Source organism: Microplitis demolitor, chromosome 7 (genome assembly GCF_026212275.2).
Source record: "Microplitis demolitor isolate Queensland-Clemson2020A chromosome 7, iyMicDemo2.1a, whole genome shotgun sequence".
Lineage (NCBI taxonomy): Eukaryota > Metazoa > Arthropoda > Insecta > Hymenoptera > Braconidae > Microplitis > Microplitis demolitor.
The window spans coordinates 19514411-19532849 of record NC_068551.1 but is presented as its reverse complement, the minus strand read 5'-3'; the positions used below and the strand labels follow the sequence as shown (position 1 = coordinate 19532849).

General features: G+C 28.7%; 4 protein-coding genes across 11 annotated transcripts; 2 read left to right on the top strand and 2 right to left on the bottom strand.

Moving 5' to 3' along the window:
* The first annotated feature begins 246 nt into the window (after positions 1-246).
* On the top strand, positions 247-7141 carry LOC103574740 (nuclear distribution protein nudE-like 1). Of its 7 annotated transcripts, XR_549269.2 has the most exons (9): positions 252-578; positions 961-1205; positions 1439-1729; positions 2041-2177; positions 2252-2440; positions 2833-2969; positions 3288-3464; positions 3688-3758; positions 5258-5274. XR_549269.2 is itself a non-coding variant. In XM_008554260.2 (8 exons), the coding sequence occupies exons 2-8, from the start codon at positions 1123-1125 to the stop codon at positions 5316-5318; spliced, it is 969 nt and encodes a 322-aa protein (XP_008552482.1). In that variant the 5' UTR covers positions 247-356; positions 961-1122; the 3' UTR covers positions 5319-7141. The 7 variants fall into 7 exon arrangements, 5 of the variants coding, with proteins under 5 accessions (XP_008552482.1, XP_053596788.1, XP_008552474.1 ...); XM_008554260.2 differs by lacking the exon at positions 3288-3464 and having other exon boundaries at positions 247-356; positions 5258-7141; XR_549267.3 differs by lacking the exon at positions 5258-5274 and having other exon boundaries at positions 3688-3775.
* Positions 7142-7670: 529 nt separating this feature from the next.
* LOC103574766 (histone H3.3A) lies at positions 7671-10124 on the bottom strand. The gene is made up of 3 exons (XM_008554286.3): positions 9757-10124; positions 8726-8869; positions 7671-8574 (listed from the first exon to the last, which is right to left on the bottom strand). Exons 2-3 carry the CDS (start codon positions 8851-8853, stop codon positions 8292-8294), a joined length of 411 nt encoding a protein of 136 aa, XP_008552508.1. The 5' UTR covers positions 8854-8869; positions 9757-10124; the 3' UTR covers positions 7671-8291.
* Positions 10125-12276: 2152 nt separating this feature from the next.
* On the bottom strand, positions 12277-14306 carry LOC103574776 (histone H3.3A). Its single transcript, XM_008554298.3, has 3 exons — positions 14146-14306; positions 13543-13675; positions 12277-13390 (listed from the first exon to the last, which is right to left on the bottom strand). Exons 2-3 carry the CDS (start codon positions 13668-13670, stop codon positions 13108-13110), a joined length of 411 nt encoding a protein of 136 aa, XP_008552520.1. The 5' UTR covers positions 13671-13675; positions 14146-14306; the 3' UTR covers positions 12277-13107.
* A 1591-nt stretch (positions 14307-15897) lies between these two features.
* On the top strand, positions 15898-18077 carry LOC103574785 (smad nuclear-interacting protein 1). 2 transcript variants are annotated; one of them, XR_008404014.1, is made up of 3 exons: positions 15898-17092; positions 17178-17257; positions 17328-18077. XR_008404014.1 is itself a non-coding variant. In XM_008554310.2 (2 exons), exon 1 carries the CDS (start codon positions 16181-16183, stop codon positions 17090-17092), a length of 912 nt encoding a protein of 303 aa, XP_008552532.1. In that variant the 5' UTR covers positions 15898-16180; the 3' UTR covers positions 17178-18077. The 2 variants fall into 2 exon arrangements, 1 of the variants encoding a protein (XP_008552532.1); XM_008554310.2 differs by having other exon boundaries at positions 17178-18077.
* The last annotated feature ends 362 nt before the right edge of the window (positions 18078-18439 follow it).

Genomic DNA, 18439 nt, shown 5'->3' with positions numbered 1-18439 from the left:
TGATAGATGGCAGTGAAAAAATTCAAATAACTTTAAATTTAAATGCCCGCAAGTTTTTCCTGTCAATTAAAATAATCATTCATTCTAATAAACATGTCCCCGAATTTATTTTTCATCAAACAATTAATTAATTAATTACTTTTACACTTCAGATGGTTTACTTAAAAAAAATAACAATATTTGAATTTTCCCGCCTTGTCAGTTTCAAAAACATCGAGCGCGCAGATGTTTTCATTCATTATTTTTTTTTTTTCTTAATTAGCTTTCACATTAAATCTACAATTCGCCATTTTGTAGTCTAAATAAATATACAGTCTCGGTCGCTCGTTAGTTAAATTTAAAATCAAACTAAAAACGTAAGTACGTTCGTATAAATAACCAATAATAAGTATTTATAATTAAAATAGTGATTTAAAAATTCAAATCTCCAAGTCTGAGTAATTAAAAAATAAATTATCATCACGTGATCTATGTGACGCGGAATTTTTTTTCCGTTACCATCATCATCAGCAAAGTGTGTGTTGAGTGATTCACTTTTATATATACATATATTTTTTTTATTAAATGTTTTAGTAGAGGTAATCATTTGTACGTTTTACAAATATATCTATAGATGTATTCAATATATAACAATATAACAAATGTGTAATATGTTATGAGACAACGCAGTCATAAAAGCGTAGGCCAAAGTCTATTTATCCTTGATCAATGTATCTGTAATTAAAAAGATAAATAATAAATATACTGAGTATATTTGTTATCTACAATAACTAATTGTCAGGTGGATTTAGTAATTAAAAAAAAAATACGTCTGTTTATTATATTCATCTCGGTGTTTAAAATCACTAGATTAAATAGAAGGTCATTTAAATTTTAAATTTTAAATCATTATTTTTCATTTATTTAGTGAGTATACTTTTTATGACAAGTAATTTATTTTTTATAAATCGATTGTTTCAGGATGCGCAGATGCTATTGAGGACTATGATAAAATAAAATTATTTGGTTTTTAAAAAAATATTCATTTATTTTATGACATATTTGGTTTTGGTGACGTTTAGAAATTCAAGATAAAGTTATTTAAATATTAGAGGTAATCTTTTTTATATATAAGAAAAAATCATGGAAATCGAGGTCCCGGAATTCACATCTAAGGATGATGAGATCCAATATTGGATGGATTTGGCACAACAAATGTTTCAGAGGTGATTTAGTTGTTTTATTATTATTTTTATTCACTAGAGTTGCCAGTTTGTTTTTTTTTTAAACTCTGAAAATAATCTGAACAGTTGAAAATATAAAAAAATTGTGTTTAGTTAAATATTCTAGTGCATGAGATCTTGGAAGTTTTTTTTATTTAAAAAAATCTCGGACAAATGTGACATGAATGATTTAAAAATTTTGTATGGAAGTTAATGTGAATTTTTTGTGAGGGTAGGAAAGAAGATGTGGAACAAGAGCTAGCGGAGTATGAAGAAAATTCAAAAATGCTGGAAAAAGAACTGGAGACAGCGCTGGAGCAAGCTGAGAACACAAATCGCGAGTTAAGACAGCGGAACTCGCGACTGGCCACTGAAGTCGAACAGTTGAGGTCACGAATGGATCAGCAGGCGGTGGATTGTTCAGTTTTTCAAACACGGGCTTCGGAATTAGAGGGCCAACATGATCAGCTTGTTAAATATATCCGGGAGTTGGAGCAGAAAAATGATGATTTAGAACGTGCCCATCGGTAAATATTTACTATCTACCCTGATACCAAAACTCCGACCAGAAAGTTGGGGTCAATTAGTTGCGATCAAGTTGACGACAACTTCAGTCTTTGTAGCTGATGACAGTCGTTACCAGTTTTCCCAGAAACTTGGCGACAATCTACTACCGCAATCTATCGTCAACTTTCTGGAAAAATTAGAGTCGACTTTCCGTCAACTAATGGAATGCCAATTTTCGCGTTCAGTTTGGTGACGTTGCAGCAGTAGATTATCTGCTTGTCGTCAGAGTACTTACTTTTAATTTATTTTTATCAAACTAAATTTATTACAGAATAAATCAAGCATCCGAAGAAGCCATAGAGGCCAAGTTCAACTCAGCAATTGAAAAAAACGCTCTATTGGAATCGGAGCTTGATGAGAAAGAGAATCTCAAAGTTTTAGTTCAAAGACTGATGGATGAAAATAGAGGTACAGTTTTTTTTTTTTTTTTTTTTTAATATTAAGTATGTAGTATTTGAAAAAATAATTAAATTTTATTACAGATCTTAAACAAGAGATCAAACGCGTCAAGAGACACCTCCCCGATAACGACAAATCAGCAGCAGATAAAGTCCGTGCGTTAATGGACAGCAACAAACTCCAAGTAGAACTCGAGACCAACTCGCCTGTTATCACACCTCTGTCGCAGCAAAACATACCGCCGACTCATGCAACGCCAACGCCATTCAAACGTAAGATGCACAAGGCATTTGCAAAAACAAAACGCTTCTTTACTTCTAAACCTCGGCGAAAACATAACATTCCTGATTGATTTACTCACTTATTAACGCATTACTCATTAACTTAATTGCAAATGACTTATCCACACTTTCGTACCTTGTTAATTTTTATACTTTAACAATATAATTGATAACTAAAAAATAATTAATAATAATTGTTTTTAATAACAGTTAGATAAACAATTGTATTAACTTTCTTTTTTATTTTTATATTTAATAAAAATTATAATTTAACTTTTTGTTTTTACTTTTTTTTTTTTTTTTCATTTTACACGGCTTTAAATTGAAACTCTAATTGTTATTATTATTACTGTTGTAAAATAATTTAAAAAATTTTTAATCAGTTGGCAATGGCGTTGGAAACGTTATCAACAATAATAACAACAATAACAACAACAACAACAACATGAACATGCCAATGGCGCCTTCATCTCGAATACAAGCGATGAATTTAATCGGCGATTTAATGAGACGAGTTGGGGTAAGTTTAATTTTATTTAAATATTTATTTATTTATTTACCCTGTAGCTGCACGTTTTTGTCGATGCACGTTTTTTTAAAATTAAACCCACAAATAAAAAAAATAGTGCATACTATTATTGAAAGGAGGACTAGAGTTATTTATTAAGGAAGAAAGGAAATCGAGGTGCTAGTTTAAAAATCGGACAAAAATATTTAAAATTAGTCTGGATAAGTTCATTGACCATCAATAAGTCGTAATGATGCTGAGTAGTTTGTGTATGTCCGGTTTTAAAACTACGCCTCGATCAATTAGTGTGATAGACGGTATTATTGGTAGCTCGACAGGTGGGTCTGCATGGACTGTAGAAGATTGAAGTGCTCGTGCCCTAACGCACTTGAGAAAAAGAATGATATCACTCGCCACCAGAGTCCAGTGTCTAGCCGGAAGCTGACCAAGTGCTGACATTGTCCTTCCTCTCGTTCTTGCACTACGACATCTTTATTTTTACACCAGGTCTTTTATGTTCCTTTTTGTTTTTGTTTTGATTTTTTTTTATCAGCCTAACGTTCATCGCTTCAAACTCAACATTTCCTGCTAATTAATACTTCTACTTCCCGATAAGTTTATTAATTAACCAGCAATACTAGCAGTAGTTACTCCAATGATTGCATGAAAAAATATAGAGTGATAATGATAATAAATAAATTGATAAACGATATTTATGTTTCTGATGCAGGCTATGGAGAATAAACTGAACACATGCAGGAATGCGTCGCGAGAGGATCAAGCAATGAGAGATTTGTACAGGTAACAGCATAATTTTATTCAAAGGCCTGAGGCTATTCATTTTCACTGTACATGTGCGGTCTCACCTGGTGTTACTTGATGGTTTATCCTGTACCTTAATCAGTTTTATTTAATTAGTAACTATTAATTAAGATTTTAATCTTAATTTATTCAAATGCTGGATGTCATTCAAATCAGTAATTTAGTTTTATTGATTTATTAATTAAATCAGTACCTAATTAATTATGAATTACAGTAATTTGAGGAATATTTGGTACAGGGTATCATCGATTTGTACTTAATTACGCTACTGTGCTTCCACTACACTACTGATTTTTTTAAAATCGTAAATTTTATTTTATTTAAATATTTTATATTTTTATTTAGATGACAAAAAATATTATAAATATTTTATATTTTTAAAATTACGTTTTTACGTTAATAGATAGTAATTAACTGCTTAATTACTGTTGGAAAAATTGTAAAAATTTTTATTATTTTTTATTTTAATCAATACGGCGGATTTTTAAATTTAATCGAACGACGAAATTCTGTATCCCGGCATTTTAGACTGCTATCAATTTATTTAAATTGAACATATATATTTATTTAAATATATATATATATATTTTATAATTGCTCAGAAATACTAAAAAAATTTAATTGCATATTAAATGAATTATACCTGCGATAAATTAAATAGATTTATGAATTTATAAAAAGTAGATTTATTTTTTTAATTTATTTTATTTTATAATTAAATAATTTTAAATTATTTAAAGATTTGTTATCGTGAAGCCATAAGACAAAAGTTTTTTACAAAAACGATTTAAAATAAATGATTATATTTTTTCATTTTAAAATAATTATCTGGCGACTCATTATATCAAATCTATAATAATGTAGATTACATTGCCATCAAAATAATAAAATGCTTTAATATTATTAAATATACTCATTAAATTGACTGTACTAGTACTAAATAATTAATAATAACAATTATTATTATTATTAATGCATTTAAAAAACAAGTGTACAATTAAAATAAATAAGTTTGTTAAACATATTAATAATGTACGACATTAAATGTTTAATTAAACGTTTTTTATATTTATATTTTTTTTAATAATTAGTCTTTGAAATTAAAAGCAAACACATGAATTCAAAAGCATGTCATTAATTAATTAATGTGTTTATTAATGTACTTTTGTAATAAATGTCATTGTAGTCATGCATCTCGTTGTTGTTATCGTCTTGTTTCTTTTTATGTTAATTAATTCCCATTATTAATTAATTATTATTTATTATGGTCACATGACTGATTATCCGAAGACAATTGATCCGCGGCAATTAATCTGCCTGCAAATGATCTGAGTGAAAATTCGTCCCCTTTCTGGGTAAATCTCGTAACTAAAATTATTATTTTTGTCAAAAGATCTTCGGATGAACGGTCAGAGGATAATTTATTATTGATAATTTATTAAAATAAGAATTATTTTTATTTAAATGTTTTTCAATAGGACAACAACAATCAGACGACAGGTGCGAAGTCTTGCATCAAGAAATAACAATCACATATGACTGTAAAGTAATCAACGAGTTATCAAATAATTATTTTACTTCTTGTTTAATTCCAGTGTTAATTATATTATTTTTAAAGAAAGTCTATATGAGGCAAAAGACTCAATTATTAATACTTTTTAAATTTAATTAATTTTTATGTCACCTGCATTAAAACTCAGAAGAAAAAAATCTGTCTAGCTGCTGAATCAATTTCTCAAAGTCCTACCAGATTCTTAATGTTTATTAAGTACAGAATAATTAAATAATTAATTATAATTGATCTTTACTTGTCTCGTTTCAATTGACTCTAGACATTTAAGTAATTTTATAAAAAATCTAGTGTGTGTGAGAAACAAACTCGTCTGAAATCGACTCGTTTTATTTCTCGCTTTCTTTATAATATATTGAAATATAAAATGTACAATTTTAGGAAACGCACTTTGGATTTATTACACAAAAAATTAAACAAAAAAAAGGAATTTGGTGACGTAGCTCTAGAAATTATAAGACTTCGATAATTGGGACATTTCAATGGTAATTAAATTAAAAATTATGTGTTATATATTAAATATGATGAGTAAATTAAAATGCTTAGCATATTTATTACAGTATCAATAATTGGGTCTTTTACTTTAAAATGTTGCTTTAATTTTTTAAAAGCTTAGATAATTAAAGGAAAATTTAAAAAGATCGCGATTGCTTGTAATGATTTAGGGCCACTTTCTACAACCGGATTTTTTGTTAATCTAGGTTTGATTTATTATTGCTAGTATATCTGTATATTATTAAAGTATATACTAGCAATATAAATTGAAACTCGGTTAAATATAAACCCGGTTTAAAAAACTGGCCCTGGATATTTTAATTGTAATTAATGAATTTATTATGATACTGAAATTAACCAAGGTCTAATTAAAAAAAAAAAATTTCAAAATTGAACCTATAGCTTTTTTAATTTTCTACATGTGCATATTTTTTTTTCGTCATTTACTTGTTAAAAAAAAAATCGGAAATTGTTAATTGTCTACTAACTTCAGGATCATAATAAATTACTATTATTTTATATTTATTTATATTCCCGGGTATAAAAATATCAAGTCAAAAAAATAAAACTTTTTCTCTGCCGAAAAGGCCTAGGTAGTGAACACAAGCCCGAAAAAAGACTGGCTCAATTTGTTGGTCAATTTATTTAGAATAAAAAGATTAGCCGACGTCTAATAATTTTAGATTTTTTTTAAAAAGACAAGTTTAAAAAAAAAATCAAAAAATAGCACTTATAGATTTTTAAATTTTCTATATGTACATATTTTTAGTTTGTTTTTTTTTTCTTAAACTAAACTTGAAAAAAAAAAAATCCGGAAATTATTGTTTGCTAACTTCAGGATCATGAAAATTTACGAGTGTGAATATAGCAGACATCAGACAAATTTTAAATTATAAATAAATAGAGTAAATAATTAATAAATCAAAATTTTTAAAAAATGCACTTACTAATTTGAAAATTTTTTAAATGCGCATTTTTTTTAAATTTTATTTTATTAATTATTTACTCTATTTATTAATAATTTAAAATTTGTCCGTCTGCTACATTCACACTTTTAAAATTTCCGCATTTTTTCGGCCTCTACTAATAAAATTTCACGGCTTCAAAGTAATTTCGGCCAAATTTAGACTTTTTGAAGTATTTTCAATGAAATATTTTTACCCGGGTTATATACTACTCTGTAATTTGAGATAAAAAAAGTAAAAGTTAATTGATAAGTCATGCTATCATTACACTGGTAACGATCTCATGATTAATTATTAATCATTAATTATTAATAAATGTCTATGTAAATATATGTCTGTGTTATATTTATTATTCGAAATTAAAAAAAAAAATGATTAATAAATTAAGTTATTTAATATATTAATATATATTTAGATGGGTTTAGAAAAATAATTATCAGTACGACCAGTATTTATTTATAGAATCATTTAATCTAAACAATAAATAATTAAAATAAAAGTAAAGTAATTCATTGATCAATAAATAAAAATATTTAGTTTACATTTGTACTTTGATTGTAATAATATTTATTAATTATTTGTGGTAAATATTTATATGAATTATTTATGACTGATAAAAATTGCATGGAAATAAAATTTATAATTAATAATTATAATTATTCACTATTCAAAAATTGTAATTAATATTTTGCTCATTCAATAAATAATTAATTAATGAAAATATATATGTATTTTTGATATTATTGATAATTAACTTAAATATTATTCTTATATTTATTTATATACTCAACGTTGGCTAAAAGTCAACGAGAATTGATTAAGCGGGACGGGTTTTTAAATAAATGAATTAAAATTTCCAGGTAATTAGATATTAGCAAATTTATTTATGAAATTTTTCACACATTTAATGAATACTTGTATATGATCCAGTACTTAATTCATTATAATTTCGATACAAAAACAAAAAATAAGTAAAATAAAAAAAATACAACCTTAAAATCTTTCTTAAAGTAATTGGATCACTCTAAACATATTATACTCTACTGCACATTGCTATTATGTGCAAAATTATCTTTAATTATTACATTAATGATTGATGATAATGATTAAATGGTAAGTGGATTTTTGAATTATCGACGAATCCAGAAATCGTTTGCGACAATTTAATTTAAGTTTTAAATTATTACTATTGAATGTCATGTTAATTGATGATTTTTTATTTATTTTTAAGGTCGCAAACGACTATAATCAATTAATTGATAGTTTATCTTACGAGTGTAATGAATGATATATATTTAATATATATAATGTGTATGCTTAGTCTGATACTACAAACAGATGCAATTTACGTTACGATGAAGAGGAATGAATAAAATGTGTCATCCGTTATTACGAATAATAGTAATGATAATAATTATAGTAAACAGTAATTTTGATGATTAGGTATTGAATTTTTTTAAATAGGTAATAAGACTTGATTATTTAAGCACGTTCACCACGGATTCGTCGGGCCAACTGGATATCTTTCGGCATAATTGTTACACGCTTGGCGTGAATTGCGCACAAGTTTGTATCTTCAAAGAGACCGACCAAGTAGGCTTCAGAAGCTTCCTGGAGAGCGCCGATGGCCGCACTCTGGAAACGCAAATCGGTCTTGAAATCCTGAGCGATTTCACGAACCAATCGTTGGAAGGGCAACTTTCTGATCAACAACTCCGTTGACTTCTGGTATCTTCTGATTTCACGAAGAGCGACCGTACCTGGGCTGAAATTTAAATAAAACAAAAAAAAATTATTATTTACTTAATTACCAATAGCCGGTTATTTTAAAGTTATCAGCGGCATTTATTGTTTAGTATTAAATAAATAAATGTCATGCAAAGTATTGAATTAATAATAATAATAATAATAATTACCGGTAACGATGGGGTTTCTTGACACCACCGGTTGAAGGTGCGCTCTTACGCGCGGCTTTTGTAGCCAATTGTTTTCGCGGAGCTTTTCCTCCGGTTGATTTACGAGCTGTCTGCTTTGTACGTGCCATCTTTTATTTTGATATTCTATAATAAAAAAAAATAATAATAAAATTAATTAAAAATTATTTTTATCACCGACAATTAAAAATTAAGTTTCCACAAAGTTATATTATTGTTCTGCAACACTTAGACCTCAAAATATCATTAGTAATTACTCCGAATGCAATTAGAGAGTGCGATAATAAAACTAAAAATAAAAAGACTTAAAGTAAAGGAAATAACTTGAGTAACAAGTAAAATAAAACGTACAAGTAAAAGTGAGAAGTTAATTTAACGACAAAGAACAATTGTCCAGCGTAACCGCGCATGTGTAACTGGAGTGGGGGGTAAATAAATAAACTGATTCCGATTTTGATGGGAGGACAATACACACCAAGAAGGGATAAACAAAAATAGTGGGGGCTCTTCTAAGCGCGTGGAGGAGATCCGCGTTGCGCAATGGACGAATTCACGATCCTCCTGTCTCGAATGTTTGGGTGCAAGTGCCGAGAGAAAACAACGCTCCATCTCCCAATCCCCCAACCCGAGATCATCGTCCGAATCGATGTTTAATTAATCCAAATAACTACTCATCTCCGCTGACACCTCATTACTCGTCCACCAAATAAATATTTTAAATCCTCAAGCTCCAAAGCACCCCAGCTCGACACACCTACGAATTAATACACGTGTACAAAATAAATGAAATTTATCTAGTCTACGGTAAATGCCATAGCCGTTGGTGCATTGAGAGAAACGATTCCCTCGCAAACGTCAATTACAAAATGGTGGCAACGGTAACAACTCGTACGGACAATAGCTATTTTATTTAATTTTTAAAAAATTACTTCGCTCGACTAAACAAAAATAAACTTTTATCAGTGTCAGCAAAAACAATCGTCATTACAATTAAGACAGTTACCAGTACTCACCTTAGTCCGCTGATTAGTCGCAATGATAAAATATATAAACTAGCAGCTAGATGTTTCCTTGTACTTGGTTCGGATGGCAGTGGACGCTCTTGCTCTTGGCTGTTGCTGTTGGCTCTCGGTCTCGGTCTGTGTTGCTGTTACTCTTCCAAACTGTCTCTACTGTTGGTCGTCGTCACACACACAACTTACTCTCCCTTTACGTCCCTACCCTTCACTCATACTTGTACCCTCACCGTCTACTGTCTATGCTTTACTTGCTATGTCCTACTGCTTCATACTTGACACACACACACAACACACACATACACCATACCTCCAGCCTACAAAATTACACTTACACTAGACTAGGTGCCCCTAGGAATTGAATCGCGCCAACTTTTCGAGTCCATGAAGTAGAGCCTCAAGTGAACCCGCGACAACCGTTTCGGCCAATGGTATCACGACAATCACCCAACTACCCAACTTTTCGTCTTATCTCATTGGTCGTTGGACAGCTTTTACTCAGGAACTCAGGACGCGACATTCATTTTTCACATTTCATGTCCATGTCATTTTCTTTATTCATATTTTAGTACACGCACACATCCATCAGTACTGCGTGTACATACACGGCGGCCTAATGTTTAGATTCAGATGATATTGAGTATGAGGTAAATGTTATTCATAAAGTACATATATATATGTATATATAAATATATATGCTGGATAAGATGGAGTAAGCGGTTTTTCATTTGTAATTTAAATATTTTTTTTTTTTAAATTCATGGCTCGGGGGAGGTCCGCAAGAGGAGAGACGGGAGAGAAAATTGAAATGAACTTTGCCCTTATGTTTAATAAAAACCGCACCCTTGACTACTTTTTTTTTAGGTACATGTACATACTTTTTATTGAATAAAGTACTTGTGGGGGCTATTGAACGCATTCATGGCTTCCATTTTTATTTTATTTATTATTATTACTGTTGTTAATGATTCCAAGGCTGTCATATTGTTTTTACTTGTTTTCATTTTTACAGCGATTGCAAATGGCCGAATAATTAGATTTTTGTAATTACCGATCATTTAGATTAGGAATGACTCATATTTATATATCAACTGCATTGTTTACTTATGATTCACATATCTAAATAGATTTAAGGATTTGGATTTATGATGAAATGCTCAAAAATTTGAATATTTTTTTTGAGTTGAAAATTTGAATTATTTATTTGAAAAATTGTTCAGTTGATTAGATATTTACTTAGAAGTTAAAATTAATATCTATAAATTTTTAAATAAATAAATTATTTCCAGAAACTTCTGTTGTTGAATCGGGAAATTTCTATAACTATTACGTAGAAAAATTTATATAATTTATTTTATTATTACAAATAAATAATAATCCTTATCTATAAAAAGTAATTAAAATATTTATTCATAAAGCTTATATTTATTTTCATATAGTTGGGTAAATTTTATAAATGTATATATATAATTTAAATGAATATATATGTAAATATGGTTGTGTAATTAACAGATCATGAATATAATTATTTATTTAACAATAAAATAATTAATTTACGATAAATTTAATTACTATTCAAATTTCTTTATTTTTTTTTTTTTTTTTGAAAAAACTTCTGTAATTATTTTAATTTTTATTAATTATTTATTTAGTAATAAGATGAGGTTATGTTCTAATGTTGACAAACATCATATATGTACATACACATCCATGTTAGTTGAGTAATTTAAATGATTGTTTGGTTTTAAATGAAAATAATTAAAAGGATTTAAATAAATTATAAAAAAAATTAACAATTAAAGAAATTTTTAAAAAAATTAATAGAAGAAATTTAAAAAACCTCTGGATATTTTTCTAATAATATAAAATTTGTTTAAAAAACTAGAATAGTGATTGAGTAGATAAATAAAAATAAATAAAATTATTCACGTTAATGTACATTATTATTATCAGTTATATTTAGTCTGTCTACATAAAATTGTACTTAATATTCAGATAATATCAAGATTAATACAATGCTAGAATACCAAAACAAATACATTTAGCAGTAACTAAAAATATAAATTTACTTAATTAATAATTAATGACATAATTAAAGTGTATGCATCTAGTTATTAACGCGAATTATTTATCCAAGTATTCAATTGAATGATAATAAAATAAATTGTGGTTTTTTTTTAAAATAGAAGCCATTGCTTATTAATTTATAACTTTCGAGACGTTTGATGAGATTTTTTATAATTATAACAAAAATTATAGACAAAAATTAATTGGCAATCGATAATTTACACTTTATATAAAATATTGTTAATTACGAATAATCGTGTGAAGATCTAATTAGTTGTGTTTACTGTGGAGCCAGTTTTTCAAACCAGGTTCAAAGTAATAGTGCTAGTATATCTATACATTATTAATATATAGATATACTAGCAATAATTTAAACCTGGCTTGAAAAACTGGCCCTTAGTTTAATAAATTTTTCTTATCATTTTCAAATGATTAATTGATAACCAAAAATGAGATAAGCAATGTCGAATTATTTAATCTGAACTCGGTTACTTCTAGAGTACATATCATTAATAATAATAATAATTAATAATTATAATTGTAATAATAATCTTACTCTAATTGCCTACAAAAAATTATTACATATTACTCCCTATTTGTACATATGAACCTTTTTGTTAATAATGAATTTTAATTTTAATAGTGATTAATGATGTTTAATTAAATACATCAAAAAGATTCAATGCCAACAGAGATGACATCACAATGCTGATTTTATTTTTTCTTTAATTATTTATTTAAATTTTAATCGACTATCAATTAACGATCAGTGTTTATACTAATGATCAGTGGAGTTGAATAAAAAATGAAAAAAAATTGTTCAATGTATTGTGACACTAAAAAGCGATGTCATGACTGTCTGACACGTAATTAAACATGTTAATTTTTTGTCTCTGGCTTTATCGGATAATTTCCACGCATGTTTTTTTTTTTTTTTAATTTAATAATTTTTTTTTTTAATTTAATAATTTTTTTTTTTAATTCTCAAAATGAACAGATTTATAATTTTACTCTTAATTTAATATTTTTGGCTACTCTTACCGACCCCGTGCCGATTGCTACGTGTTTGGCAGTGACAACAATTAAATTAATAATAATTAATGTGTTTAATTAAAAATGTATGTTTGTATAAATAATCTAAACGAAAACGAAAATAAAAATGCTGAATTTAAAGTTTATAATATTTAAGATTGAATCATAATAAAGATGATTATTTAGGTGAACTTGGTGAAATGTTGAAATATATAATAGGATTTTTAGATTAGTTCGAGCTGGATTTATTTAAGCACGTTCACCACGGATTCGTCGGGCCAACTGGATGTCTTTCGGCATAATTGTTACACGCTTGGCGTGAATTGCGCACAAGTTTGTATCTTCAAAGAGACCGACCAAGTAGGCTTCAGAAGCTTCCTGGAGAGCGCCGATGGCCGCACTCTGGAAACGCAAATCGGTCTTGAAATCCTGAGCGATTTCACGAACCAATCGCTGGAAGGGCAATTTTCTGATCAACAACTCCGTTGACTTCTGGTATCTTCTGATTTCACGAAGAGCGACCGTACCTGGGCTGAAATTTAAATAAAACAAAAAAAAAATTATTATTTACTTAATTACTAATAGCCGGTTATTTTAAATTTATCAGCGGCATTTATTGTTTAGTATTAAATAAATAAATGTGATGCAAAGTATTGGATTAATAATAATAATAATAATAATTACCGGTAACGATGGGGTTTCTTGACACCACCGGTTGAAGGTGCGCTCTTACGCGCGGCTTTTGTAGCCAATTGTTTTCGCGGAGCTTTTCCTCCGGTTGATTTACGAGCTGTCTGCTTTGTACGTGCCATTGTTTCTGTTAAACAAAATAATTACAAAATTAATTGATCACTTAAATTAATTTTAATTATAAATCTCCACATTCAATACATCACTAAAGTATATACCAATGTCTTATGTACTCAGCGACCACGTTCACTTGTACTTTATTTACCAAAAAAACAACTTTAAATAAATTAAAAGCAGTAATAAACCAGCTGTCATTACCATAAAAATTTAATTATCATATAATTACATGTAATGACTGTAATGAAAAAAAATTTTCTTTGTTAAAGAATTAATTTCCCTCCAAAAGCGAGGAAACGCACAAAATGGCGGCTGGCGTACGTACTATTATAATTGCGTGGAAGACGCTGGTTAAATAATTTATTACAATTATTTTTAAATTACCCAGGAGTATTTTATAAATTATTATCACAAAATGTTTGTCGAATTTTTTTATGTCGATTTGTAATAATTTAAATGATAAAAGTCACAGATTCTTACCTTAATTGATTTTTCAAAAAATTTGATTTTGTTGAACTGACAGAAAAACTTAATTTTACAATGAATGTGTAACAGAACTGGTGTTGCTGTCGAAAGAGAATAAGCAATGAAAGCACAAGAACTAACCAGCGAACAGCACGGGCAACAACAGCTTAACTAATCCTATACCCAACTATACTTTCATGTACTTGCACTATACACTTGTGTACACTCAACTTGATTCTTGTAGTAAGTAGTAGTACTACTTTTTACATGTATTTCCTGTCAGTGAAGTTTTTAAATGCTTGTATTAGTGCATGGATAGAGCACTAGCGCATCCGCAGTAAAATTCTTCTTCGTTTTCCTATTGGTCGATTGAATTTTTTGGTAAATGCACTTTTACCCAATAGGCTGCCGCGCAAAACGTAATTTAATTAATGGCGCGAAAATTTTAAATGCCAATATAAAATTTTTATTATTTCATGATACTGAAGTTAGCCGACGTTTAATAATTTTTGAATTTTTTTTTAAACTATAGATTACAAAAAAAATGAATTTAATAATTACACTTATACTTTTTTTAATTTTCTACATGCGCATGCTTGTAGTTTTATCTTTTGCAATTGATTTGTTGAAAAAGAAATTTGAAAATTGTTAACTTTATGATCGTACTATTATTTTTTTTTGTTTTGAGCTAGAGCTAAAGCATTTCCAAATGCACCCAAAGATAAATTTTATTAAAATGATTAAATTCCAATTTTGAAATTTCGCGCCAAGTTGCCGCTACTGCGCGGCGCTGTAGTCGACGCTCAAATTTTAGCTAATAGAATGACCAACTTTTTCTCGATCAACTCGTGTTATCAGGGGAGTGGGAGCGCTCGATGAATCGCAAATTCGATTGTTCTGTATCAACTAACGGTCCAATAGCAGCAGTCAGTATCATCTCGACAACGGCAGTAGTAGCTCAGATCCTCCTTCTCCTTTACATTTCAATTGAAACCCAGTATTGCAATTAATTCGCGGAATCATCTGTAAAATTTATTGTTCATAGTTATTGCCTAATTAAATAGTGCAGTGTTTGTAAAATTTAAATTGTGCAAAGTGTTGGTGTCATGTAGTGTCTAGTGTTCAGTGCTAGTGTAGTGTTGCTGATGGCTGATGCTGATATCTTCCTAGTTCCTGAGCAAAATCATCTGGCATCGTCTGGTGGGAAATAGCAGTTAAGTGACGTTTTTTAGCTGCAATACACTTGGAGCAATTTAAATCAAATCTCGAAGTGTATTAGGACACCCTTCTGCACATTATTTCCCCACCAAGGTTTGTTCAAACACTCAAGTATTTTTTTTTTAATATTTTAAATATTTTTCTATCACACTCTGCCGCCATCTTATTTTAACGAATTTTAATTTGTCTTCAATTTTTAATAATTTAATTCCCAACTTTTGAAGTGAATTTGCATTCTAATTCGGGTAGTAAATTTACATCAAATTGTATAGTAAGTTGTAGTGTAGACATTTGACGTCAAATTCAAGGAAACTCTTAAGGTTTTTTTTTGTAACAAAAGTTGCCTCTAAATTGAGGAAAAATTAGAAAATTTTTCTTTTGAATTTTTGATGTCAAATCGTCTGCAACTTTATGTAGTCAATTTTGGTAATTCCCGCTGTCAAATTACCGTCAATTTCAAACTAAAGGCTATTAGAAATTTCTTGCCACCAAAAAGCGGCGGCCATTTTGCTTACGCTGTAATTTCTTAATTTAACCATCAGTTGCTAGACTCGTGATCTGGCTCTGCTCAGTCCATTTCTCTTTGAACATCAATCGGCATCACATCAAAGTAATTTTTCCATTCTGGTGTAAAGTGTAAATAAAGTGTTGAAATTATCAGTGAACTTAACCTCCAACAAGACGAACGTTACCTAGTGTAAAAAAAATAATCTAATAAATAAAAATAAAACCAATAGTTTTATTTATAAGTGATCAGCAATTAGTGAATAATTATTTTATTCAAAGTTATACAAATTATTGTTTATAATAAAGAAGATATTATATAAATAAAATGTCAGGACATGCATCACATCGTGATAGATCACGCAGAAAGGATTCACGGTCGGATGATTACGATGTAAATCGTCGTGAGCGTAATAATAAAGACAGATATAACAATAAAAATAATCGATATGATGACAATACCAGTAGGAATAATAATTACGACAGATCTCCACCTGCAAGAAGACCAAGAGACCGCAGCCGTTCACGACATCGTGATGACAACAGAAAAACATCACGATTTGATAACAGGAGGAATGATAGACCACGTGGTGACAGAAATTATGATAAGTTTTCTTATAATGATGACGGTGACGCTGGAGATGGTCATGCTAGAGTTAAAAGAGAACCATCTCCAAACTGGGGACGGTCTCAAGGATCAGGAGATGAAGACAAACCCAAACCAGTGGACAAGGAAAAACCCAACTTTGAATTGTCAGGAAAATTAACAGAAGACGCGAATACTGTGAATGGTATCGTCATAAAATATGCAGAACCAGACGACGCACGTAAACCTAAACGTGGTTGGAGATTGTATCCATTTAAGGGCGAAAAATCTCTGCCACTTCTCTATGTGCATCGTCAGTCTGCTTATCTACTGGGCAGAGATCGTAAAGTTGCTGATATTCCACTAGACCATCCATCGTGTTCAAAGCAGCATGCTGCTCTTCAGTACCGTTTGGTTTCTTACACTCGTGAGGATGGAACCACTGGTAAACGGATCAGACCTTATCTGATTGATCTAGAGTCAGCTAATGGTACTTTTGTTAATGATGTCAAACTGGAGCCTAGAAGATTCCATGAGCTACTGGAGAAGGATGTCATCAAGTTTGGATTCAGTTCAAGGGAATATGTTCTGTTGCATGAACGCAGCAAAAATGATGAGCTAGATGATGATGTCGCCGTTCCCAGTGATGCTTAGGTAATTAATCAGTTATTTATAGTTTGATTTTTCTGAAGTAGAGAGTTCAATATTTATTAATTTGAAAAATTTTTTTTTTTTTTAGATTACCGGACACATTGATCGTTATTGTGTATCACATGCATTTTTACCTAAGCCACTTGAATCTGTATATTAAAGTACCTGGTAACGATCAAATTTAATTAATATTAATTATGATCATAAATAATTATTAAAATTGCTTCGTAATTTTCAGAATAAATTTAATTAGCGGGATCAGATTATTTATAATTGGAATTTCAATTAAAAAGATACGATTATATAAGTGAACTAAGACTTTATTTTAAATATTTATTTGAATATATGATTATTAATAATAATATTAATATTTGTCATGCTTTAGTTGTTGACTTTTACAACGCTAGTAAATTTAATTTAATTTTTTAAATTTAATTTTGTGGTAATTAGAAATCAAGACATTTCATTGAAAGTTATTAAATAATTTTTATTTTTATAATCGAGTCTCGATTAATGAGTTATTAAGTTACGTTTTTAATTTGGAATTAAAATTTAAACAAGACCATATAGCCGCCACTTTTATATACATTAATAAATATTAATTAATTATTGTTAATTAAAAATTGTCTAGTTTAATATAAATGGATTTGGTCTAATTTTTTGTGGTACCAGCATCGAAACTTGAAGTTTCAGTGTCTACAGCCAGTGAAAAGAAGCGAATTAATTTTAGCAACAATCAACTCGTTTCTGATTGGCTGCTGACACAAACTTTGTTCCAATGCGGTCATGAAAAAAATTGTGTGACTCAGGATGAAACACGAGTTCAGACCGTGGGTCAGCCTTCACCCTGGTCTGAAATCGGTTTGTTTCATCCCTTGTCACACAGTATACTATTAATTAATCGCGTTAATCATAGTTGTTAAAAAATATGTACAATAACTGTATATAATTATAATTATATTAATTAATAATAATGAAATTAAAAGAACCAGCTGTATTTAAATTATTATTTTTAATTTATAAAAAAAATTAACAGCAGTATTTTTTGGTCATTCTTTTATTGAGTTTTAAAAATTATAATTTTTTTTTTTTATGTATAAATTGAAATTTATTAAATTGAAAAATTTTTCATTCTTTGGTCAACATAATTATTGAATACTATTTACATTATTATTGTTATAATTATTATTATTATTATTATTATTATTATTATTATTATTATTATTATTATTATTATTATTATTATAACTAATTAATTACAATTAGTAAATGATTAATGAACGATATGTAATTGTCACAATTGTTGCACGAGGAAGACTATTATTATATTATTAAAATAATAATAATAAT

Bases quoted from the DNA above. Each gene is read 5' to 3' on its own strand.
- LOC103574740 (XM_008554260.2), top strand. From the start codon at position 1,123: ATGGAAATCGAGGTCCCGGAATTCACATCTAAGGATGATGAGATCCAA. The intron at 2,178-2,251 runs GTACAGTTTTTT...ATTTTATTACAG, and splicing joins ACTGATGGATGAAAATAGAG to ATCTTAAACAAGAGATCAAA. The intron at 2,441-2,832 runs GTAAGATGCACA...ATTTTTAATCAG, and splicing joins AACGCCAACGCCATTCAAAC to TTGGCAATGGCGTTGGAAAC.
- LOC103574766 (XM_008554286.3), bottom strand. From the start codon at position 8,853: ATGGCACGTACAAAGCAGACAGCTCGTAAATCAACCGGAGGAAAAGCT. The intron at 8,575-8,725 runs GTAATTATTATT...TTTAAATTTCAG, and splicing joins AAGAAACCCCATCGTTACCG to CCCAGGTACGGTCGCTCTTC.
- LOC103574776 (XM_008554298.3), bottom strand. From the start codon at position 13,670: ATGGCACGTACAAAGCAGACAGCTCGTAAATCAACCGGAGGAAAAGCT. The intron at 13,391-13,542 runs GTAATTATTATT...TTTAAATTTCAG, and splicing joins AAGAAACCCCATCGTTACCG to CCCAGGTACGGTCGCTCTTC.
- LOC103574785 (XM_008554310.2), top strand. From the start codon at position 16,181: ATGTCAGGACATGCATCACATCGTGATAGATCACGCAGAAAGGATTCA.